The sequence below is a fragment of the Schistocerca cancellata genome, chromosome 3 (assembly GCF_023864275.1).
Source record: "Schistocerca cancellata isolate TAMUIC-IGC-003103 chromosome 3, iqSchCanc2.1, whole genome shotgun sequence".
Classification (NCBI taxonomy): domain Eukaryota; kingdom Metazoa; phylum Arthropoda; class Insecta; order Orthoptera; family Acrididae; genus Schistocerca; species Schistocerca cancellata.
This window is the reverse complement of record NC_064628.1, coordinates 556,565,142-556,592,264: the sequence shown is the minus strand read 5'-3', so window position 1 is coordinate 556,592,264 and position 27,123 is coordinate 556,565,142. Positions and strand designations below refer to the sequence as shown.

The 27,123-nt window shown below is 42.3% G+C and overlaps 1 protein-coding gene across 1 annotated transcript in view; it reads right to left on the bottom strand.

Moving 5' to 3' along the window:
• LOC126175399 (Ca(2+)/calmodulin-responsive adenylate cyclase) overlaps nucleotides 1-27,123 on the bottom strand; it is a 501,843-nt gene that overhangs the window by 239,135 nt on the left and 235,585 nt on the right. The window contains exon 7 of the mRNA XM_049922190.1: nucleotides 18,254-18,372. Coding sequence (XP_049778147.1) covers nucleotides 18,254-18,372 — 119 coding nt within the window. The remainder of the gene's footprint in view (nucleotides 1-18,253; nucleotides 18,373-27,123) is intronic.

The following is a 27,123-nucleotide window of genomic DNA, read 5'->3' as shown; positions in this document are numbered from 1 at the left end:
AAGAGCCAAACTGATTCCTTGAATAATGTTTCACGAGATGAAACATAATTCATGAATCCAGACATTCTCGCCAGTGTTGTACAGTCGCTGTTGCGAAGTTGCAACCTGAGAAGAAGCTTGGTTAGATATACTTTGTAAATACTTGTTCTAAATTTAATCTAAAATGCCTTGTATGTGACGGAGTTTTGCGTACACTTGTTCACTGCCAACACCGTAGAAACAGCTTATTTGTATAATCCATAAACGACAGGGTAAAAGTAATATATACGCTGCCTGCCAAAAATAGTTAAGCACCAAGAATACAAGGCCGGATGTCCATGTAACTTCGTACATGTACGCATCTTGGGCAGGTATGAAAATGATTAAATTTGCAATTCTCTGTGACAGGTAGAATGGCCAGTGCATTAGTGTTGCGCTTGTTCAGCGTTGTTACCAGGTATGATCGGGCATGTAAAGGGAGCGAACAGCGTCAAATGTTTACTGAACACTGCGAAGGACACAGATATGCTGTGTGCTAGTGCCAGGAGTAATTATAGTCTCCTGGCAGTTTGACATGAGCCTCACTGTGGCTGTCTAAAGGTCAGCTGGTCGAATACGTTATATGCAGGTTTGTGGGTATCCCAATGCAACAGTGGTCCGCTTGGTCTGCGTGACACCGTGAGGGCTGGCGTATTCCTCGTCGAGGTTCCGACTGACCATATTTCCAACACCACAAGGGAGGATCGCCGTATTGTGCACCAAGCACATCATGGTAACCCTTCACATCTGGATTTGCTCTCCGAGCATAAGTAATGAACTCCCTGCAACATTCAGTGTCGTCCCACACTATTGGTCGGAGACTACCAGCAGCTGGACTAGTGAATAACTGCCCCGTCCAAAGGCTGTCATTAACACCCTAACATGTTTGTTGATAGAGATTTAGGAATTTTCTTCCGCCTGTCTCGTAGGTAGGAAACCACCCACGTTTCACTAACGCCAAGAACACTAATTGCGTCTTGATAAAACATTACTGTTCCTTTATTGTTGTTTCATCCACCTTGTTCCATCTGATATGGGGGTGGGTTTTCAGCAGTACATACAGTCTGCTCTGCCGCCAGTCGGTTTGAAATACACGAGATCTAAACGAGGTAACAAAGAAGGCTTGATATTTACGGCCTTTTTGTAAGACCGCGAGTGGTGCCGTGATCAGGGAGCACGAATTGCTGATGAACGATGCCGCATCGTGTTCAACCACGAATCGTGGTTCTGCACTGCCCTGGGTGATCATCGTCGCTGAGTATGGCGGCGACCTTAGGAGACACCCCATTCTTCCAGTGGTTTGTAGAGTCACAGTTGTGTTACTGCTGGCGTCATTGTTTGAGGACGGCTGGTAGTTAAAGAGGGAACTCTGACGGCACAACGGCACCTCACGGACATCCTGCGTCCTCACGTATTACCTATAGTGCGACAATACCGTGGTGCCATTTTTCAGCAAGACAATGCTCGCCGAACATGACGCGTTTGTCTATGAACTTTCAGCATGATGTTGAAGTACTACTGTGGCCAGGAAGATCCCCAAATCTGCCCCCGATACAACATGCGTGGGACCAACTTGATCATCATCCCTGTCCCAGGATATCAAGGACATGGTACAACACTTCTGGGCCAGCTTGCCTCAGGAGAGCACACAATGGCTTTATGACCCCCCCCCCCCCCTTGCCGGCCGCGGTGGTCTAGCGGTTCTGGCGCTGCAGTCCGGAACCGCGGGACTGCTATGGTCGCAGGTTCGAATCCTGCCTCGGGCATGGGTGTGTGTGATGTCCTTAGGTTAGTTAGGTTTAAGTAGTTCTAAGTTCTAGGGGATTTATGACCTAAGATGTTGAGTCCCATAGTGCTCAGAGCCATTTGAACCATTTGAACACCCCCTTCCCAAATAAATAAATGCACGCATCCCGGAAGTATGGAGTGCAAACGTCATACTGATAAGTGGGCTCTTGCTGCCAAGTTCTTCGTAAATTTGACTCGATTTTGTAATCACTGAAATAACGTCAACCCCTGAAGTTTCATTCCGTTTCCTTCTAGGTGCTTCAATTTTTTTATCAGGCAGTGTACATTAAAGGTACACGAAAATCTTCTTTGTGCGACTTATCGTCCCCGACGTTTGTCTATAGTTTCCTGAATCACACAGAATATGAATTCTGTTTCCGTTAATTTCCCGATTTTAAAATAAGGCATTCAACTGGGTAAACTATGGTGTAAATATCCTTATATTCCCCCTGACAGTTTTTCAGGTTAGCTGTTTTTTCCAGCTGCATTTAAGAAGCCGGTGGTCTTTAGATTCTCCTTAGCGCCCCCGCTCGCCAGACAGGAAGGGCGTGTGCCGCCGCGAGCCCGCTGCCCCCGCCGCCCCCGCCACCGTTAACAAGCGCTAATTTCCCCAGAGTTTTGCTCCGCCTGTATGGCTGGCCGAACCATCGACATCGCTGCACAGCTCCTGGTGTGCCGCTCGCCATCGAAACCATTTTTTTCACTTTACTTCGAGAACACATGGACGAGTGAACAGGTACAGAGATCTTACTGGGAATGTACAATAGGTATTCAACGTACAATATTCCCAATGCGGATAATTTTTAAGGTTCACTCAGGCGATAACTCCAAAATAAATTCTTCGTGAACAGCGAAATGTTAAATGGAATGGAAGGTATCATCCTATCTAAATTCCACACGATTAGTGTCACTTCACTGACGAAGTCAAATGGAGAAGGTTCAAAGTGGTTTTCACATGGCTTACCGTGTTTCACCCTACATTTTTTTCTTCATAATCGAACAAAATGTGCGCTGGTAACTCACTAGTTTAAAACAATGTGCGTCCTTACCAACTGGTCACTTTTTTTACGACGTGGGATGATGTATTACACAGATAGTGTGTGCGTGTAATAGCATTAACAAGTTCTTATCCAGTGCTTCACACAAAACAGACTACGTCATTGGCAACTAAACTCATACGCTAATAAATAATGTCATAAACAGGCAAATAGTGTAGTTACGTTCCTTTATATTTTTAATTTGGGTATTTTATGCTCTCCGAAATCAGTGGACAACGTTTGGAAAAAAAAAGCTCTGGTAAAAACAACTAATTCCTCGCGCCTCTTTTCTGGCTTTTGCGTCGTCTTTTCCTTTTTTCTTTTACTTTAAACACACAGGAAGCATTGTAACGTGCCAGTACGTATCCGATGAATCAGATGATGTATTTAGGAATACTCATTTGACGTCTTATTGATGTCACACAGAATTAATTGTCGATACAAATTTCGTTTGTGTATCCATGACAAGACTCAAATCTATAGAGGTATCCAAACCAAGTGTAAGAACTACGACGACAGCATACACACGGGAATGATACATGCAGTGTCTGTTCTTTCTGACGTGTCCAAAAAAAAGAGAACCTTTTTGGCCCTACAAGCACTATGAATCAAGACACAATAGAATTACGCACAATACCTGTCAGTGGGTATTTATTTATATCAATGGGGAAAGTTGAAAATTTGTGCTGGACCGAGATTCGGAGCCGGGTCTCCCACTTACTAGGCAGTTGCGCCGGCCACTACGCCATCTGGACACAGAAGTTACCACAACCGTACGGACTCCTCTAGCACGCCTCATAGCTCGGAGAAGCATGTTCACTCCGAGTGAGCCAGGCACTGGATGCTTACGCATTTCTTCAATCAGGAAATCGCTTTGGAACCCACGTAAAGATAACGCAAAGCTTCATTTTACTGTTTCTGCGGGACAGCTTGTGTAAATTCTCGAATTCGTTTTTATTTGCAATACACCGGGCCAGAAGAGTTTATTTTGGTCCTGACTGTTAGAACTTGTTTCCAAGAAGGAAAATTGTGTCCTCTTAAGTGAAATAAACTTTGTGTCCATTGAACATCTGGGACTTCCTTTTGTGACCCTCTACGGCGGACATTTTACAAAGTTTTCATTCTTCTCCCTGAGCTTTAATTCCCTTTCCAAATCTCTCCTTCGTTTCATTTAATCCATTCTCAACGTACAGATTGTACAGAATGGCTACAGCCCTGTCTCACTCCTTTCTCAGCTGTCTCCATATTGTGTCCTTTGACCCTTCGAACGGCAATCTCGTTTCTGTACAAAATGTAGATATCTTACTGCTCCTTGTATTTTATCCCTGTTGCCTTCAGAATTTATGAGAGTGTATTGCACTAAACAATGCCAAAGCTTTCTATATATGTACACAAGTGATACAAACATAAGTTTCCCCGCCGGCCGCGGTGGCCGTGCGGTTGTGGCGCTGCAGTCCGGAACCGCGAGGCTGCTACGGTCGCAGGTTCGAATCTTGCCTCGGGCATGGGTGTGTGTGATGTCCTTAGGTTAGTTAGGTTTAAGTAGTTCTAAGTTCTAGGGGACTTATGACCTAAGAAGTTGAATCCCATAGTGCTCAGAGCCATTTGAACCATAAGTTTCCCTTTGTTCAGTCCATCATCTAAGTTAAGTCTTTGGGGTAAATATCTCTCTGGAATCCAAACTGAACTATTTTTTTGTTTGTATAGTCCTTCTGTATTACTCTCTGTCCTTTCGGACTTCCCTTCTCCTCCGAAGCTGCCTAATTTTTCTACAAGCGGCAACTATCGTTCCTACAGTCATGCATGCTTCTACTCGTTTGCATTTCTTCCCTAGCCATTATTTCTTTGCCATTTGCTACCTGCTGTCAATATTATTTTCAGATGTCTGTATTCTGTTTGGTTACATGCGTTACTTATGAAGTAACAGCACCGCGTACAAGGCTAGTTCCAACATTCCAACATCCGACTTTAAGCTGTTCGCGCTTTTAGCAATGAGTGACCTTTTTCTATAAGTCTCTCATACAAATATGTTTTATTCCGCTATTCACCTTTCTCTTGGCCATTTCTCAATTCTTTCTCATTATTATATGATACGGTATTATATTCCTGCACGCAGGTTACTATACATTGATACAATGATCCTTTGGAGTATTATTAATTAAATTCAGGATTTCTCACAATGTATCTAGGCTATGATATATGTAATTCAAATATCTGATAGTAGAGAGGTACTGAATTTAATTGGGGAGAAAAGATCTACATGGCACAACGAGGGGGTCCAAATGGATGTAGTTTTGTCGTTTGTAACTATCAGACAGAGACGAGGATGCTTCCACAAGATAGACTAGTGAGGTGAGCTGCATTACCAGTCTTCAGACTGTAAGCCACTACACCACCATCGTGAGAAGCTAAATTTGGGATAGAAATGGATTACTACACAATAAAAAGGCGTGTTACAAAGTGATTAACGTAACAGCTGAAATTAACCTGCAGGCAGTAAAGCAATTTGCCAGTGGTGAAAATGCGGGACTTCAGGTTCTCATGTGATACGAATGTAGTGATATAGATATAATGTAAGAACTAACCCTGCAACACCGTATCACTAGTGAAGTACGATCTTTGTAACAGAAAAATACATTTCTTCACGATATTCTCGCTGCAAAATCTTACTGTGGCATGTGTGTCCTCGTATGTTTCTCGTGGTTCTCCGAGTTTTTATGTTTTGAATATTGTTGTTATAGGTATCACCGTGAAGCATGCAACTGTTCTCTTGAAGTCAAAAATAAAAAAAAAATCAAAGCAGAAATTGAAATACTAGAATTTATACATTTTTCAGTTACTGTTATTTGTGTAAGATTTTATAAGCTTTGTAATGAAAATATTTGTTTGTAATAATATTTGAAAAACATATTTGTCATTCATTCCAAAATATTTTACGATGTCACAAAAAATGAGGTCATCACTTTCTTTCGCCATCACAAAAAGAACCACATGCGAATGAATTTGAACACGGGGTGCCGGAATTCGAAACTGTGCTCGCAACCTGCCTCCCTCTGATGTACGCCGAGCAACCCATCTGATGAAGTCCCGTCGAAATTTCGTCCCTTATTTTCTCGGAACTATCGAGTGTTGCCACATTAGCAAAATAGGTGCCATTTATTTTCACGCTGTGACGTTTCGACTGTGTCAAAGGGCGACCTATGGAGGGTTCAACTTTTAATTTTAACAGATGTATGTCTGTAGCTATAATAGGATAGCATCTTTAATCTGCACGGCATTGTTATGACGTAAGGTGTTGCAGTTTTACAGAATATAACCGGAGAGTTAATATGGTACTACGCGTAACTTATTTAACTAGGGCGTAAACAGGATTGCGTGTAAAATTCGAAAGGGCAAACACACGCACACGCACACACACACACGCAAACTAGAAAATTAAGTAGCGATGTAGGTTAGGTATCGGGATTAGGATTCAGCTAGGTTTACACATTGAGCGTGTAATCTTAATACGAGTTTTGATTTTTTCTTAATCCTGCGGGCTGCTGGTGCAGACTTAATGTTATCATTAGCGTTAAAACAGAGAACTTTGTCTGTCCCTAACGACGTCACTGCCAAAAGAAGTCGTCAGTCACTAACAGAGACAAAACCCACAGCAACTAGCACGTCAAATTCGACTGTCAGGATTTCAAAACTTTTAACGCAGCGGTGTGTGGCGAGGTACGTTATTATGTTGAAATGAAAAACATGAAAACGGAGAAAGATCATTAAGGAAGAGCATAGAAGTGACGGAAAGTAGAAAATATATTCTGTTATGTGAGTACTGTGTCACAGCGTGCATTCTACCAAACAAGCAATTGAGTTGCAACGGCTGCAAGCCAGATGGAACGGATTTCTACCGCCAGACGGGAACCAAAGTTACGACAATTTATTACCAACGGCATGTAACCCTGCTCCCTCCAGCCCTCCCCCCTCCCCCATCAAGTGACACATTACCGTCACTCAACGAAAACCCAATAAAAAATGAAAATAAAACGCTACATGTCATATTTACAACACCTCATCCCATAAATCAACAGTATCGAAATCAAATGACAATGCGGTTACAGAAGTTTTCATAAATGCATTACTTGAATATTTTTTAGTTTAGGATCGTAGTTGGACTGAAAACCGTTCTGATTAACGTGTCGTGACACTTTGTCACATTAACGAGGAATGATTTACACTTACGAGGGCGTGTTGAAAAGTAACGCCTCTGAATATTTTTATGTGAAGTTTCTTCAGGATTTTTAAATAAAGCAAACTTTATCAAGATTATACATCTTTATTCTTCATGTCTACGCTCTGCCGCTAGAGGGCTTAGAATCGTAGCGTGTAATATGGCGGCGTGTAACGTAACTATGTCGGTGTCTGACGAACAGCGTGCTGTTATCGAGTATCGAATTCGATGAGTTCGTCCTCGCGTGGAGCACACTTTTCTTCAGCATGACAGTGCCAGACCACACACGAGCGCAACGACATCTGCAACAATCCGCCGCCGAGGGTTCCCCGTCAACGATCATCCTTTATAGAGTCCCCAATTGGCCCATTCCAATGTTCATCTGTTTCTAGAACACCTTCGAGGACTTCACTTTGATAGTGACGAAGCGGTGCAAGCAGAGGTGAGATTGTGGACCCGTCAACAAAGTCAAACATTGTACAGCGACGGTATCAACAAACTGTGGTTTGACCACATTATCCCGCTAGCAGACTAAATACATTTTGTTGTCGTTTTTGTTACCTCAGTCCAAAGGCTACTTTGATGTAGCTCTCCACGCTAGTCTCTCATGTGTAAGCCTCTTCATATCTCTACAACTACTGTAACCTACATACGTTAGAACCTGCTTACTATAGCCAAGCCATGGACTCTCTTCCAATTTTTTTTGCCCCCAGTCCTTTTCTCCATAATCGAACTGACGGTTCCTAGATGCATTAGTCTGTGTCCTTTCGGCTGAACACTTCTGTAAGTCAAGTTGCGCCATACATTTCTTTTTTCCCCAATTCGACTCAGTATCTCTTCAATAGGTGTATGATATAAACTTTAGCATTCTTTGTATACATTTTGCCACTTACGTCATATTTTAATAACGATTATGTTTTGCATGTCTCGTTGTGAAAACACCACTGAACTGTTGATACGTACATTGAGGTGACAGAAATCATGGGTTACCCCGTAACATCGTGTATGACCTCCTTTTGCTCGGCGCAGTGCAACAACTCAACGTGACATGGACTCAAAAATCGTTGGAACTCCCCTGCAAAGTACTGAACCATGCTGCCTCTATAGCTGTGCGTAATTGACATAGTGTTGCCAATGCTGGATTTTGTGCACAAACTGACCTCTCCACTACGTCCCATGTCTGGCGAACTGGGTTTCTAAATCATTCGCACGAACTGTCCAGTATCTTCTTCAAACCAACCGCGAAAAAATGTGGCCTGGTCACATGGCGCATCGCCATCCAGAGAAATTCCATCGTTGTTTGGAAATGTAGTCCACGAATGGCTGCAAATGATGTCCAAGTAGCCGAACATAACCACTTCCACCAAATGCTTGGTTCAGTTGGACCAGAGGACCCAGTGCATTCCACATGAACACAACCACGCCATTACCAAGCCACGACCAGTTTGCTCAGTTCATTGTTAACAACCCGGGTACATGGCTTCGTGGTGTCTGCACCACACTCGAATCCTACCATCAGCTCTCACATACTAAAATCGGGACTTATCTGACCAGGCAACCGTTTTCCAGTTATCGAGGGTCGAACCGATACGGTCACGAGCCCAGGAGACACATTGCAGGCAATATCGTGCTGTTAGCAAAGGCACTCGCGCCAGTCGTCTGCTACCACAGCTCATTACAGCCGAATTTCGCAACACTGCCCTAAGGGATACGTTCGTCGGACGTCCCACATTGATTTCTGCGGTTATTTCTCGCTATACTGCTTGTCTATTGGCACTGACAACCATACGCATACTCCGCTGCTCTCGGTCGTTAAGTGAAGGACGTCGGCCACTGCGTTGTCCGTGGTGGGGAATAATGCCTGAAATGTAGAATTCTAGGTACACGCTTGACACTGTGGATCGCAGAATACTGAATCATCCTAACGATTTTCGATATTTCACATGCATCTAGCACCAACTAACACTCCGTGTTCAAGGCCTGTCAGTTCCCGTAGTGCCGCCATAATCACATCGGGCACCTTTTCACGTGAATACCCGAATACAAATGACAGCTCCGCCAATGCACTGCCCTTTCATACTTTCTGCATATGGCTGTCCTATGACTTGTCATACCAGTGTCTAATGTCTGTATAACCACCATCGAAGTAGTGATGCAAATTAATTTTTTTACGATATTAATGCTTGTGAATGTGTCACTAAATAACTGATTTATTCCTGAGGGAGCGATCTACTAAATTTCTGAATCTGACCAACAAGTATAAAATTAGCGAATATGCTACATCTATTACTTTGGCGACTTTTTCTTGCCTCGGCGCGTAAGGCGAAAGAGAGACTTGAAAGGCATTTGTTACAAATCAGTAGTGCAGTCGACAACCGGTGTACATACTGAGCGGCTATTTCAAAGAAGCGCCAAAGAAACTGGTATAGGCATGCGTGTTCAAATACAGAGATATGTGAACACGAGAAATACGGCGCTGCGGAAGGGAACACCTACATATGACAACAAGAATATGGCGCAGTTGTTAGATCGACTACTGCTGCTACAATGGCAGGTTATCAAGATTTAAGTGAGTTTAAACGTGGTGTTATTGTCGGCGTACGATCGATGGGGCACAACATCTCCGAGGTAGCGATGAAATGGGGATTTTATGAGGGTACCGTGAAGATCAGGAATCCGGTAACACATCAAATCTCCGACATCGCTGCGGCCGGAGAAAGAGCCTGCAAAAAACGGGACCAACGACGACTGAAGAGAATCGTTTAACGTGACAAGAAGTCCAACCCTTCCGCAAATTGCTGCAGATATCAATGCTGGGCCATCAACAGGTGGCAGCCTGAGAATCATTCAACGAAACATCATCGATATGGGCTTTCGGAGCCGAAGGCCCACTCGTGTATCCTTGATGCCTGCACGGCACAAAGCCTAACGCCCACCTGTGCCCGTCAACACCGACATTGGACTGTTTATGACTGGAAACATGTTGCCTGGTCGGACGAGTCTCTTTTCAAATTGCATCGAGCGGATGGACGTGCATGGGTATGGAGACAACTTCATGAATCCAAGGACCCTGCATGTCATCAGGGGACTGTTCAAGCTGGTGGAGACTCTGTAATGGTTTGGGGTGTGTACAGTGGGAGTGATATGGGACCCCTGATATGTCTAGATGTGTGTCTGACAGGTGACACGTCTTCTCTGATCACCTGCTTCCATTCATATTCATTGTGGATTCCGCAATTCGGCAATTCCAGCAAGACTTGCGACAACACACACATCCAGAATTGCTACACAGTGGCTCTAGGAACACTCGTCTGAGTTTAAACACTGCCGCTGGCCACCAAACTCTCTAGACATGAACATTATTGAACATATCTGGGATGCCTTGCAACTTGCTGTTCAGAAGAGATCTCCACTCCCTCTTAGTCTTACGCATTTATGGGCAGCCTGCAGGATTCATGGTGTCAGTTCCCTCCAGCACTAATTCAGACATTAGTGGAGTCCATGCCACGTCGCGTTGCGGCAATTCTGCGTGCTCACGGGGGCACTACACGATATTAGGCAGGTGTACCAGTTTCTTTGGCTCTTCAGCGTACTTCATTACACTATTTTGCACAAAGGTGACTAGCAATATCGATTTAGTATATCTGTAGTAAAATGGCGTCTCAGCTATATAATCGTTTCTCAATCATGATTTATTTCAATCCTGAATAGATGCTGAAGTACAGCAAGCACGGTGATCGAAAAATGATTTACCACAAGCAGCAGCTATAACACCGATTTGAGACGTGAAGATTCTGTAATGTGTTAACTGCTCTCAGATTATACGTTTGTGCTTCAATTAATAGACAAGAATGTTTTTATTATTCTGTGAAAACTGTAACAGGAGGATTCGTTATTGTAGTGAAGGATGCTGCCATTTAATGATGAACAACCTGCTACAACGATCAGTAATAGTGTTGTCTTAGTATTACTTCGAAAATTTTCAGTTCCTTACTCCTATATCGTTTTCTAAAGTCATATTGTAAATCAGAGAGTAATTATATGCAGTTCAGATTTTTGTGCAGTACTGTTAACGTTACGTAACAGAAGTAATAATGGATTCCTTCAACATGTAGTAAAAGTGGTTAGTTAATTTGTTACTGAAATCTGGTATTGCTTCGATATTGAACAGTAACAGAAAAAAGTTATAGTCAAAGACAAGTAGAAGGTTTACTTATTTAACTGAATGGCCGCTTTGTTAAAGCTTGTGGTGGTTAATTGACTATTAAGGTCTTCGGTAGATTAACGCAAAAATCAATTTTACAATTATTCACGTTTCTCTTGTTCGTTACAAACGTGATAAAAATTGTGCGTGCTTCTTTTTTTTTTACTAAATTCAAGTGGAAAAACTTCATGACGGATCCTGTTGATGAACTTCAGTAAAGATACAAGGGCAATGATCAATTGTGTCCCTTGATAACTGGCGAACGAATGGTTTAGCAGAAAAAATGTCTTCAGTTGCAAAAGTTACAACGTAAGGTTGTACTGATTGTCGTCGTATTGCTGAATAGACGCACTGTGGTTTGTTGGGTATCTCTAAGTCATTTGAATAATGACCATGAAGAAAAAGTGAATCGTGTGTGTAACGTGCTTCAGAACAATACACAATCTAGCATCCACTACTCTATTCGGAATTTTTCTCAACAAAAAAATTAAAACGCTTCATGAAAAATAATACACTGTAGTGTTATCTATTCTTATGTATAGCTAAGGTGTGTATGGTGTCACGTGAGTGTAGCAAGATTAGGCGAGTACAGGGACACAACTGGACACTTGGCAGTTAAAAGTCTCGTCAAACAATCACTACAGTTAACTAACTGTTGAGACCGCGAGCTGTGTGTTGGGCAACTCCACTGCACGCTAGCCTTTCGTCTCGTAATGCAAGTTGCAAGGAGCAGCCTGCTAGCCAGGCGGAGAGAGACCGCTTGCCATTCTAGTGGCCTGCAACAGAGGCCATCAGCGTAACAGAGAGCTGCGTTTCATGTCAGTAATCACGTGGAGTAAGTACGTGGAGATTCATATCACTGCTCGTGGCTAAACAGAAGAGTTCCAGATCCCTCGCATCTCACCTGCCCAGGAGCATCAACCCGTTCGCCAAAGGAGTCGCCATCCATGCCGAAGACGAGTGTAACGGAAATCAGCAGCCCAGCGACATCGCAAGACGGAGCACTGTCTACGTCGGGAAGGAGATAGTCGTATTCACCAATTTGTACCTAGTCTCCAAACCGAACATTGGCAGAAAGTACGACAATTGCTACAACGAACACATGAAATTTGAGTGTTTGTGTTACTGAATAAATCACTGTCTCAGACATAAACATTTGTAGTTATTTCAGTAGTCGTAACATTTATTTGTATGCTTGCCTAGCTGTTTGTTAGCATTAACGGCTCTGTAGACACAGAAGTATCAATGGCAACTCGTAGGCTGTTGTCAATGCACAGAAGTCACAGCAGCCACACCGATTGTTGAAACTAAACTAAAATACATTAAAAATAAGCAAGTCCTGTCACATCTTCTATAGGCCATATCATTCGTTTAAAGGTGTTGTAGCGTACAGAAGGTTTCGGAGTGTGCTGTTACCACTACTAGTCACAGACACTATAAAGGTATGTATTTACCAGGTTTCCTGAATTCCGAACAATCTTAGTTCATTTTACAGCGACAGTTCATTGCATACCAACGTATCTAGGACTTAAGGAGTTATTGCGTGCACGAGTGCGGGGTGGAGGGGGAGCTCGTTTTAGTTTCGTGGTAAATGAAACAATTTTGAAATTTAATGACACTGGGTACGGTTGCCACAATGCACCAAGTGAGTATCCTGTACACGTTCTACCTTTCTTCAAATTGAAACTGAATTAAGACTTCCGTCCATCTGGCGGGGTCAGAATGACAGTTCAGTTTGTGTGTTTTTTTTGTTTTTTTTTTTTTTTTGTTGAGGGGTCGGGGAGGGAAGGGTGGGGGAGTATGGGGAGTGGCCCCTGCCCTGCCCTGGATAGCCCTTGAATTTTAGCAGAAAGACCGAGAACGTCCCTAAAAGGAAACCAAATACATATTAGCTAGGTTGAAATAACTGGAAAAGATGAATATTCGAAGACGAGCTGATTGACTGTCCATGGCTTTACTTCGTCAGCGTCACAGAAATTCTCAACAAATTCCAGGCTCAGAAGCTAAAGAGAGTCGCGCGTATTCAAAGGTTTACTTTTCATACTCTGAAAGCGGATGTCCCAAGACGATCCTCTAAATCTATTACTTTCTCGGACATAAACGGCTAAGTGGATGGGTAACAATAGATCACAGTCCTTCTGTCTGGAAAGCGGAGCACTAAAATATGAAAGAAAGGGGCGGCCGTAAATTACTGCAATGACACTACTAGCTCGATAATTTTTTTTTTCACTTTTTACACTAAATCTGCATATCCATAACGAGACAAACATTTTCTAGTTCCTGGAGTTCAGACAACACAGCTATTTATCGATATTTGCGATTATAAGGGTTATATTATACACTGTGAGTTAGAACGTAAGTGCCATAAATACTCATATGGGAATGGATCTTAAACTGAGTCTTTAAAGATACTGAAGTGTCAGTCCCAAATGACTATTCAATGTTTAATTGACAGAAGAACATCGTAAGCTCCTAGTAACTGTCAAAGTGGCGACCTGAAGTCTACATACAAGCTTTCCAACATAAACGATTCAAAGAATTGAACTACGCATTAAAAATCGTGTTGTATATATGTAGACTGAAGTATCGAACGAAAATTTGTATCCAGGCCAGAGTTTAGAACCCGGCTCTCCTGCTCACTAGGGAGAGCGCCAGCCACAACGCCACCCAAGCACAGTGGCTTTGTACGCATATGCATACTGAAGCGACGAATGAAAATTTGTACCATCGGCGGCAGAAGACGCGCGTTCGGATCCCGACCTTTGTACAAATATTCATTTTTCGCTACAGTCTCCATATGAAATATCATGTGTGTTTGTGACTTCGAAAAGACTCTGGAACCATATAGTTTCATTTGATTAAAAATCATGTGGCACCATTGCTGACACACTTGTTCCTGAGAAGCGCGTAGTTGCTGCTCATTCAGTATTCACCACACTATATCCTGTGAAGTGTGTATTTTAGCGACAACTTGACGCATATCAGTTATCTTCTCTCGCACAATCCGACACCACTTCCTCAAATTCTGCTACGCGAATACTTCTTTGACAAGAACTTTGGCCAGCCCTTGGTGGCTTGAACGGCTCAGCTACATTTTCAGATTCCATCCGCAGTGATAAATTTGTTCCACTCAGGAGGGTGTCTCTTGCGACCTTTTCTCGGACTTACTTTCAGCTTTTCGGGTACTGCATCCCACTCCAGCATGTATTACTTCGATTTGTCAAAGTTATTTTCAGTAGAAAATGGCGTCGGTGGTCCTTACAGTAAGCAGAAGACAAGTTCAAAGTTTTATCAGTTTTTAATGTACTTTAATGGAGTCTAACGCACAGATACAGGATACACTATTGTTATAATATTTACCCACTGCCACATACCGCATGGGAGTACAGATTTATGAGAGGTAGTTAAGAATTTTTATCTGACACTCCAAAAAAAAATCAAGTTGCGATCATGATGACGGTATTAGACCTCCTCTATACATTCAACTTTCAATGCAGCACTTTTTTCCCCTAATGATGACTTGAAAGAAACCAAGGGAAACCTATAATTTGGCTGTTCAGGAAAGAGGAACAAGCCACTGATTGCCGTGCCAGAGAGACAAAATTTGATATCCCACAGAAGCAGTGAGTGTGACTGCGTCCTGTGTGGAATGAAGTGAGGCGTAGTCGCCGAGCGTTACCCTAGTCAGCTTCGCCTGACGCTTAGTCACGAACGCATCTCGTAACCTCAGGAACGGATTTTGGCAGTACGCTCCTGCGACAGACTGCTCTCTTACAAGCATAATTTGTTAGCACCAAACCGCGGAAATCCCAAGAAAACGATAGCATCACATTGCAAAGTGATGCTTAAGTCTGACATTTTCCGACGGTGGTGACTCCCGAATCTTCCAGTGCTTGCTTGGCTCATTTGTGTTGGGCTCATGATCATATACCCAGCGGCTGTAAACATACAATGGAATGACCTGGCACAATTTCAAAATTTCCACTGCTTCCTCAGTTCGGTTGGCTTTCTGGACGGGTGTGAGCAGCCATGGTCTTCGAGCCCCAGAGTCTATACCTCTCTTGCAATTCCGGTTTCTTAACAGAGAGATAGTTTGGCACTTTGTTGTTCGTCATTCAGACACCAACTCAACAACAATGTATGAGAGCTGTTTGTTCCCTTTCAAATGCCTAAAGCGAATCACCGCACGATACTTCAATTCATCAATTCGTTGCATCATTCTGTTTTGCATTGTGCCGCGGGATTACCGTAACTGCACACGTGTAACTAAAGAACAAAAAATTAAGCAACTTCATTTATTCTAATAAGATACGAGAGCGTGCTGAAAAGTAATGCCTACGGATTCTTTACGTGAAAAGAAAGTTTTTTAAATAAAACAAACGTTATTAACATTCTACATTTTTACTCTTCGTATATATATATATTTATTTCACAATAGTCACCCTGGCGACGAACGCATTTCTTCTAACGAGAGACCAGTTTGTTGATAAGGTCAAAGTAGAACGGGGTCGGCAACGGAGTGCGAAATTCCATGCGGGTCCGGGGTGCGGGCCACGCCCAGGGTAAACTCTGCATGAGTCCGTTTTACTCGTTTCTTCCCCGAGGTACTCAGTACGTTTCATTTAGTATTGTAGTGTGGCATTTTTCGGTCGGCACACCTCTCTTCAGCTCGGCAGAATCGTGGGGTCAGTGGTGTTTACCTTGCCCTATTAGTATTTTGAAGGAAGTTTACAGATCCGGTGGCTGTTTGCTCAAGCAGAGCCACTCTAGCGATCTGTCCTCTCAGACCTTTAAAAAAGAACGGAAATGACAAAATAGAGAGACGGGAATTCTGACTATATATTACGCAGTCGCGTAAGCGACGGAATCTGCAAGTTTGCTATGAGACGATATTACGGTATCATACAGAGAGAATTTGAAGATTTAGTTGACGAGGAAAATGAAAAACATACAGTGATAGACAGACGGGTGTTATTGTTCAATAAATGAAGAAGCATTTTGTGCTAAATTTGTTGGCATGGAGCACGATGAAATTGGTGGTACAAATAGTAAATTTTGTGAAGTCAAACGCATTATTCCACTGTCTTGCTCCAACAGTTTTCGGTGGAACTGAATAAAGAGTACAGAGACTTTATATATTACTGCATAGTACATTGTTAAGTAAAGGGGTACACCTGAAACAATTTTTTTTTCGATTTAAAACTCGCTACTTTTTAATTTATGAAGGAAAAAGAAGTGTAAGAATGAAAGTAGAACACCAGGAGTGGATTGCTAACCCCGTATTTTAAGTGGACGAGACTGCATGCTGCGCACAGTAAGACATTGCAACGTGAGAAACCACTTCTTTCTGATTTGGTGGGGATGCATTAAAAACAAAATCGCTTTTTGTATGACACACAGTCTAACAAACACAGTTCAGATGCGAAAGTTCACTGCCCTTAAAGACACCGCGAAGTTTGAAGAATTCATTGTGCCCGCCGGTGTGGCCGAGCGGTTCTAGGCGCTTCCGTCTGAAACCGCGCGACCGCTACGGTCGCAGGTTCGAATCCTGCCTCGGGCATGGATGTGTGTGATGTCTCTAGCTTAGTTAAGTTTAAGTAGCTCTAAGTTGTAGGGGACTGATGACCTCAGATGTTAAGTCCCATAGTGCTCAGAGCCGTCTGAACCATTTTTGAATTCATTGTGGCCTTGGAAGGATAGTTTCTTAAACGTTTTAAGAATAATGCAAAGCTTACATATGATTTCGAGATGTTTACCGTTCAGCGGTAAGCACCCCTGTGCATGTGGAAATGTAAATGATTGACCTGCAAGGTAATTCCCGTTTTAATGACCAATCGTTTTACCTTATAACCACCCAGGGCGATTACACTGCTTTTCTTAGATAGTTTCCACGTCTACACAATGAGGTTGCGAAAGTGCCGCAACATTTCGATCGACTTATACGCGTGAAAGACATTTTTACGTGACAACTTGAGTACGAAAATCTGTGAAATTGTATGCGTTTGTCAGTAAGCTGACAGTTTTACCGAACATAGGTTATATTATGTCTTCGGTGTGCCAAAAATTATTAAATAATCTGAAAATTTGTTTTGTTTGTGACCTACGTTTTTCAGAAATATGAAATACAAAACGAGGTCGTGCGCAATGCCACTCTACTTCTATTTAAATGTGGTGCGTTTGTAGTTTCCCGTTCTCCTCCCTCCAATCGCTCTGATAGCGTGCCGTGGCGGTGGGAGAATGTGCAGCGAGGTCCAAAATCTTAGCCACTCCTCCTGTAGAATGTTTGCCTTTGCTGACGGGGCCAGAACCTCACCTCTGCTTGCTCCGCTTCATAGCTATGGAATTTGAGTCCTCGAAGGTGTTCTTTAAGTTTTGGAAACAGATGAAAATCAGATTGGATAAAGTTGGGACGGTATAGAAGATGATCGATGACACAGAACCCAAAGCGTGGGATTGTTGGACACGTCACAGCGCTCATGCGTGATCTGGCATTGCCATGTAGATGGAGAGGGTGCTCCATGTGTAGACGAACTCTTCGAATTCGAAACTCAATTACAGCAAGCGGTTTCTAACTCACCAACATAGTTACGTTACAGAGAGCCATGCGACATGCTACAATTCGTAGCCCTCTGGCACCAGAAGGCTACAAATATGTAGACACGAAGAATAACTATGTAGAATGTTAATAACGTTTGTTTTGTTCAAAAAGCTTTAAGAGTTTTCAATAAAAAGAAATTCGAGACATTACTTTCCAGCACTACCTCAATACCAAAACTTAATGTCTGCCAATCGTCGATGTAGAACTGCTGCGGACGATAATGAACATCCGTGTACCGTACCTAAAATTACAATCAACAGACTACAGATACCGCGTTAATAAGATACTTCATATTCATTCCGAGAACCCAGCAATTTGGGCACCGTAACATGTGTGTGCCACTAGAAGCGTAAATCACCAACAACGTCTCTGATTTGGAGGACGGGACTCACCTGACGTTCTCGTGCTTCTGGATGTAAATCTTGTGAAACTGGCCCTCCACTGGAGAGATGATGTCCGCTTTCATCTCCATGGCGACGTGCTGTGGCAGCACCGACAGTAGCAGCCGCTCCTGCAAATGAAACCGTTGGTGTCAGGTAAAAAGGCGGGGTCAGGGAAGCAAGGCAACACACAGGGGCCACCAGTGTGGCGTTAATAAGACACAGACTGCCGAAAGACGTCCATCAAGTTGTAATATCACTGCAGTTATATTTCATATTTTACTGTAAGTGACAACGTGTAACAGTAGTTGGCCTATCATCACAAAGTTAACCATGATCGCCTCCTATATCTGTTTGTAAGTAATTTACAGCCATGTCTACATCAGACATGGCTGAGAGTATTTTTGTTTCGTCATTACAACTATAAGAAAATGCGTGTTTTTCACAAGAGACGCCTTTCGCTTTATTGCAGTAAAGCATCATAAATCTCTGTAATTAACAATATTTACAATTTGATTTCTTTTTTTATAACGAAAAACAATTGTTAGCAAACTGTTGGCTTCTACTTACTCTACAGGAAATGCCGTCTGCTAGCGCGTCCTTTGTTTCATTCTTCATTTGGCACTGGTACTTGTGGTCTGATTTTTCAATGCTTTGCAGAACTCTGCAATTTTTACGTTTTACACAGCATTCTTTTTAGTGAACCTCTGTTTATTTGTATACTTCTAAGCGTGTACTGCCGACATTGCCGCTAGTCTTTTTCTTTTCTCTGTAGTTAATTACGTATGTGTTACTCTATTTAAGTAAGTTGCCGTGTATTTATATACTGCACAAGAAAAATGGAGGAACTGTGATGGAGGTTTTTTGTGAGCAGGTTGGGGGAGGGGGGGAGGAGCGAAGATGCATGGACGTAAGTACATGATGGATAATGAGTTGTAAGAAAAGGTGAGGAGCAAGACGTAAAATGGAATTGGTGGGAGGGCTGGTGGTAGAGTGGGAGAGGGTGAATAATGGAAAAGGCCCTTTCCTTTTTCATGTGATTTCTCGAATTACTTTATATAGGGGCCCCTTATAAAAATTATTTGGTCACTGAGCAACTGTTTAATTTGTGTTAATGCTTTGCGCATATGGAAATTTTCGTGGAATGGTAGGTCGTCGCTATCTTTACTAAGTTTTGTTGAAGTTCATATCTCTTTCAATAGTGCTTGGTCTGTGGTATTTCTGCTTTAGAAGGTACGCAAATCTTGAATGGTTTGAACGTATTTCAATGCTCTGATGTGTTCTTTGCAGACAATCTAGAACAGGAATACCACATACCAAACACTACTTGAACCTCTCGCAATCTAACACCCCCCCGCTCCCCCCCCCCCCCCCACACACACACAGTTCCATTTTCACTTCTTGCCCTTCACCTTTTTTTTTCCAACTCACTCTCCATCATACTACTATGCAATTATGTCCACTCATCTTTGCTTCTCCCTCCCACTGCTACTCACCACAAAAACACTCTCACTATTCATTCATTACTCTTACACAGTACATAAATAAACAGCAAGACAAACTAGACGTGCTAACAGATGGCGTTTGCCGATGTAGGATTAGACAAATGAAAGATCAGACATCGACCACAGCGTACGAATATTTTTGTTTGTTACCTCAAAGACGGGAGTGAGCTAATAAAGCAAAATTTTATCTGTTTTTGTAGATGTAGTTTTAAATCAGTCAATGACGTGAGCGAGGGAGATAATAGGTTAGAAGGATGGCGTAAACATCTTGGTGGCGTGTCAAGGGCAGTTTTGTACAATGGCCGCTTCTTGTGACAGGAAGTGAAAGCGAGGCAGTTTACGTCAAACCCAGCTAAGAAGACTAAAATATCAGTCTCAAGAGCCTGGTGCAGAAATCGACTTAGTAGGAAACTTCACAGAGCCCTATTCTTCTGTCGTTCGAGAGGTAGAAATTTGCCTACAAGAACAAGGTTTCAGTCAACCACCGAAGGAAGGCCAACGCTTCTCGTGGTTCACCAGAGGTCACTTCTAGACGCGCAGTGTTCGGAAGAAATTGTGTTGTGCGACCGTCTTCGACAAGAGTGTGTCTGCCTCCGATGCTAGGTATCCAAAGAGGATACTGTCGCCGCAGAAGCCCACGTTGCAATATGCAAGTAAACTCTCCGACCTTGGCAAAACTTTGGCCCATTTTTTCCCTGTTTTCTCCAACGCCTAATGGAGTTCGTGTCATTATAGCTCGAGCATGAAAGAATTATGAATGTATGTAGTTTTTTAGAGGATTCCTGTTTTCATAAATTCTTTGCGCGACTATACAAAATAATAGATTGTGTGTTGTTACTCCCATCCATGTAACACATTACAATCTATCCACGGTCGCAATACTGCTGCTCCACCTTTTAAATACTTTCTGTCGCGATACTTCTCCTCAGTTCTTCGAGTAGGTTCGAACCAGTAACTTCTCATCAAGAGCATTCCTGTTAACACTATTTCAGTTGATCTGAGAGGTTACTCTTTCCAAAACTTTAAAAAGTACTTTTAATTCGATGACAGTCTTTCATTCATTTATTTCAGCTTCTCATACAGACACAATTGTTTGAAGTAATCAACGACACAGAAAGACACACATACATGCATTTGTATCCATCCGAAGGAACGCAAAGTGAAAATTAACTGTCAGTAGTCAGTATAAAATACGATCCACATCTACAAAGAAGCGTTTGATAAAAATGAAGTGTATAAAAATATTCTGTTTAACAATTACCTTCCTCAGTATAATTAATAATTAAGATCCAATACCTCCCTAGTACTTTAGTAACATTACGAACATTATACGGCTTCAGAGTACAAAAAAAGTCTGCAAATTTAGAAACGTTACCATACAAATTTATGTACTATTGAGTAACACTTATCGATTTATTTACACACAAGATTTTTACATGACATCGATCTTCCATGCACCGAATGACATCATTACTTCTCCCTAAGGAAGTAGTAGCCTAATTCTCTTTATCATACATTTGTTTCGACTACTATGTATTCCAATGGAAGTAATAAATTTGCATTAAAATCGTGTAATATCAACACGTATGTCCTACATTCCGTTCTGTCCACGTTACACCCACTGCTCTCACGCACTTACTGTGACTATGTTCACGTAAATTAAAATAGTTTTTTTCCGGAAAAATTGAACTAACATCACATTACGTACTTTCACTGATCATCTATTCACCGATTCAGTGCAAAGAATACCTGACAACCGCCAGTATCCTGCAATACAACTTTACAACCTAGATAATATGACGTAAATGTTTAAGTTTAACAACACATACTAAACCCGAACTGACCGTGGAGCATTACTGAAATACACTGTGCAAAAGAATTAATGGATCACTTTTTTATATACTGTGACTTTCCCCCCTTGCAATGTCGAAGTATGAAATTTGGCTCAAAGGTGCCCACAACCTATTTATGTAATGGCGCCCTGCGACATCACCTTAAAGCTTGGTGACACTTTGAACAGGAAGGTGTCGGTACATGCAAAATAAAGACCAGAGGTCAGAAGTTCGAGCTTAACTATATCTCACCCCCCCCCCCCCCCCCCCCGCCCCGCCTTGTTGCCTCTGCAATGGAGGTCACAACCGCGACGCCAAGCATTGAAATCACGCAATTTTCACATTTCCGGTTTCAGACACACCGCCGGTCAGAATCGACATAGAAAGGCCTCAGGAGGTGGCAAAAGGGCGTAGATGAAACCATACCTTTCCTTGGGGCGTTCGTTATACCCACATTTCACGGTTGAAAACGACAGTTTGCAATGCGGTATGCAACAGAACAATTTTTTTCACAGCCTTTGACTGCTGGTACTTCCATCACCGCACACTCCCCTTAGACAATTCATCTATCCTCCAAGGACATTATGGGGTTGCAATCTCATTGAATGTTATTTGAGCGCTTTGGAATGTAGCACGACCGCAATTGTTGGTATACAGCAACCACTTGAGATCGGTAAAAACCATTCGGCGAAATCTGAGGCAGCACCTCCGTGCCGTGTCTATGGGGGGGGGGAGGGGGGAGGGGGGAGGGGACGTCAACATGACACATACAAAGATAAAACGGGAAGAAAACTTAACGCTTCCTACATCTGAGTGGCACTATACTGCTGATCTAGCGTTTGCTTGCGGGCATGTGTATTCTGAGCGGTGGACTGACTAAATTGTTTTCCTTAGCCATCCCTAAAAAAAAGCTTGAAATCTTAAAAAACAGCTGGCATCCATCACAGAGGAGTCAAAAGAAAGGAGTGAGACGTGCTTAAGGAGGGAGAGGGGGGGGGGGGGGCAATGAGATGACGAACTTCCCGTCGTTCAAAACATTCACTGTGGTTTTGGACAGAATTACGGTGAAATTTTGTGGCATGTGGCACGTTACACCTCATATTATCTTCTGAGTGGTGACTTTTCTTTCATCTGTGTCAACACCTTGCCATTTTAAGCGTTAATGAGGCCGAGGATTACGTCGCAGAGCGCCATGTTTTCCATCATTATAGAGGAAGGTTGTAGGCATCCTTCACCAAAATTTCACACCTCTGCGTCACAATAGGGGGAAATGACGGAGTTTCAGAAATTGACACTTTAATTCTTTTGCACAGTGTTGAAAACAATTATTTTGGTTGTGGAATCTGTGTACCCCAGGGATGGCCAAGAATGCAGCTTGTGAACCGTGCCCCGGCTCGGATGCCACAGTGCTCAGCTTGTTTACTCGCTCCCCCCACCACCACACCACGCTGTCTGAGGGGGATGAAGGGCAAAACTGTTAATGCGCCGTATTTAGATGGCAACATAAATGACAAACAACATAAATGACAAACAACACAAATTCTCAGTATTATCTAATATTTTTGGCGTACCATAGACATAATGTTATTTTACCTGTTACAAACGGCCGGTATACAGGCAGAAAATTTTACAGATTTTCGCGCTCAGGTTGCAAAGTAATCGCGACTCGTTTAGTTACATAAAGGAAAACAGGTCTTTCACACACATATGCTGAATGAAATATTGTAGCAGTTTTGCATCCTGATTATGGAGACGTCGAATCTCTACCTGAGGAACACAATGAAGATGTACTGGTCAGTTTTAATGTATAAGAATACGTCTTTGAAACGGGAATTGCATTGCAGAAAAATCAGTTTCATCTGCACATGTACTGGAGCGCTCTCAACTGAAACAGCAAAAAATGTAAAACTAACAGTGTCCTCAAAACGTTTGGAAAACTATCGTTGCAATTCCTTGAATGTCGCAATGAATCCTTCAAATTTCGCGTATTCTTTAACAACAGTGGGATTAGGGACCTACACTGTGTTTGTCCAAATTTGCTCCTTCTACAATGCGATTTTCTTTTTAAATGCATCCTCATAAAATCAGAGAAAAGTTGTTTCCCACCTTGCAATGTCTTACTGCGGGCAAGTCGATTTAAAACGAAAGGTCTGCAGTCCATTCAGGATGTTCTAATTTTCGTTCCTGCAGACCTTTCTCCTTCATAAATTCAACAATAGCGGGTTTTAAATGGAAAAATCATTCCAAGCATACCCTTTGACTTAACCAACATACTCTGCAGTAATATATTTACTTTCAATAACTTTCCTTTTGTCTCGGAAACACTTTTTCAACAACCTTACGCGTTTCGACTTTCCGTCATTTTCAAAGGCAGTGTTACGTTAGTACAAGCGTACTTGTCTCGTGATCAAGAATGTTGACGTGATACATCTAAGGAACAGTTTTGTGACTAACGTAAAACTGCCTTTGAAAATGACGGAAAGTCGAAACGCGCAAGACTGTTGGAAAAATAGAAGTGTGGTCAAGAAATAAGAAAAGTTGTTAAAAGTGCATCCAAATGGCCGCGTCGCCTCACAGCATTTTTATGCGTATTGCAGCTAATATCTAAATTCTGCACAGTCTTCGTTCAATCCCGTCAACTGTTCCAACTAACATTGGAATGATGCATGTGTCTTCACAAATTTTACAATTCGAATGACCAATATCTTCATGTGCTCCTCCATACCTGAAAATTTGGCACAAAGTGCTTCATGATGTACCGAACCAAAATCTCATCTGTCGCTCGTTGTACTGTTTTGCTCTTGTCAACTAAATTTTTAAATTCTTTCTGCATTGTTTCGTAACGTCAGTTCATAGCAGTACCTGTCAATTATGCGACTGCATAATGGGCATAGAATTCTCATCCCTCTCTCCTGTCATTTCCATTAAATGTGTCCTCAGATCAACTGAAGAAGTGATAAAGGCGAAGGTTGGACAAATTCTATATTAATATCCACTAACAGATGGCCGGATATTATTAATCGGACAGTGTACATATAACAGCATTCTCCACATGGAGCTTCCAATGTTTCGCACTAGATCATATAATATATAGTGGACAGTTATGGTCCTATAACGCTCCCTTCAGTTACTTCTACGTGGAACAGTGTAAAACATAGTACCCTATCAAGAGTGACAGTCCGTCGCCATTTATTACGGCATGCGTTAAGTACTTGTAGTCCACTTCTCTGTCTACCTTTGACGATTGTGCAGAAACATGCTAGACGCCAATGGTGAACGGAAAGATGTCACTGGAGACAAGACTAGTATAAGATACTGTTTTCGGACGAATCCAGGTTTTGTTTGTTTGAAAATGATGGCCGCATTTTGGTTCGCCGCAGACAGGGGAGGCGATAACAGTGACTGCATTCACACAATACATACAGCGCCATCTCGATGCCTTATAGTGTGGGGTGCTATTGGGTACAATCACAAACCACAGTTGGTTCGTGTCCAGTGCACTGTGATCAGTGTGACCTGCGACATATCCTTTCTACGCCAGACGCCATTTTTCAGCAAGACAATGCGCGACCACATATTGGTGCACCAACACGTGTCTTTTTGGTGTCACAGGATGTCAGATCACCACACTTGTCGCTAATCGGAAACGTGTCGGATATGGTGAAACGACAGATGTAGCGCTCTGGCCCAATGCCAACCACAACAGATGAACTTTGGAACCAGTGAATGCAGCATGGATGGCTATACCACAGGACGCCATTCGCGCCTTACACGCATTGATGCCTTCTCGCATGGAACAAGTTATCAGAGTCCATGGCGGATCCTATGCCTACTAGACAACAGGACACATGCTGAATCGAGGTGACTGAAATGCTAATCATTTCTGCAGAACATACTAATGTACATGCCTTTGAATATAAACGTCCTATCTCTAGTTGTTCAAGGTATTCGGTCTTTTTTTCTGAGCTTGAGTGTTTCTCCAACGAACAAAGTAAGCTGGTTTCCGCTTGAATGGTTAACTACAGTGTGTAATTGATCTATTTTCGTGACGTATTTTAAAAACTGTTTCGCGCGCAAGATACTATGAACAAGCTCTTAGCAATGAAAAGCAGGATGATGAAACTAGCACCTTTGCATAGAGAAATTTTAAGCATTAGTTTGAGCAGTAGGAGCAGCAGCTTTTAAACTTACTGCTTTTCGTAGAATATACAATCCTTTTTTTTGTCTAAAAATAAACCTATTCGTGGTAATAAAAAAATGGATTCTGGGCGTGTATCGTTGCCAGAACTACTTCAAAAATGAGCAGCAAAATATTCCGAAAAATAATTCGAACTGTAGTGTGAGAGGTTTTTCCACCTACGCTGACATTAAGCAGCACGTTCTTCTTCCAATACAGTGAACAATGTAGTTAAAACCAAAGAAATTCTAATTGCAAGGTGTCATATTGCACACTACAGCGGAAACGCTAAAGTAGTTTGTAAATTTCGTTGCTTTAACCATTACTCTCGCAACTCCCCTTGGAGCCTCCCATTCTCTCAGAATATTTCTGATATTAACCCTGGCTCCTGCTTTCTGATCTTATTTCATTAGCGATTTTTCTTGAAACCATTTTTGGGACTGGCATGTGTGTTGTGCTTTTCGTCTGGGTTGACGTATGGTGATAAAAAAATACAAATAAAATAGAAAAACATAAAATAACATTCACGATTAAATCAAAAGAACCAATTTCAGTTTAAACAGCTTTGGTAGCCTGTCGTTTGTACACTTTATCAACTCCCTTGTCTGAAACTCAGCGTTGTTGGCACGGAACAGAGACGCCCGAGGTCTGACTCTTTGTTTCTAATTAAGATTTTGAGGAGGCAATAAAGTCTTGAAAGGAGTCCATTATGACTAGTGGGTTTAAATGAGAAACAGAAAGAAAGCGGCCAAAGCGGCATAATTCTGAAAGTCTTAAACTCGAGCCTGAATGATAGTTTTGTTTTTGGTGACGCTATTAAAAAAAGGAGAATGTGACTTTCGGATTTTCGAATATTCAGTCTTTATTAGTACTATCGTCAGGATCAATTAAACTTATTGCGGTCACCTGGGAATTGCATAACGAAACACGTTGCTACAGATACAAGGTTTATCATAATTACGAGGGCGTGCTGAAACGTAATGCTTCCGATTTTTATGCGAAAACTCTTTAAGCTTACTAAATAAAACAAACATTATTAATGTTCTACATCTTATATCTTAACACAGGTACTGTGGTGACGAACACATTTCTCTCAACGAGAGACCAGTCTGTTGATATGCTGTCACTGCAGATTGTCTGAATTTGTTGACGGAGCCAAAAATATCGCCTCTGTTTGCACCGTTTCATCACTATCAAAGTGAAATCCTGGAAGGTTTTCTTTAAGTTTTGGAAACACTTGATAATCAGATGGGGCAAAGTGGAACTGTGTGACGATGACAGGGAGCCCAAGGCGTCGGACTGTTGCAGATGGCGCAGCGCTCTATGTGGTGTGGCATTGCCACTGACGAAGAAGAGTGTGCTCCGTGT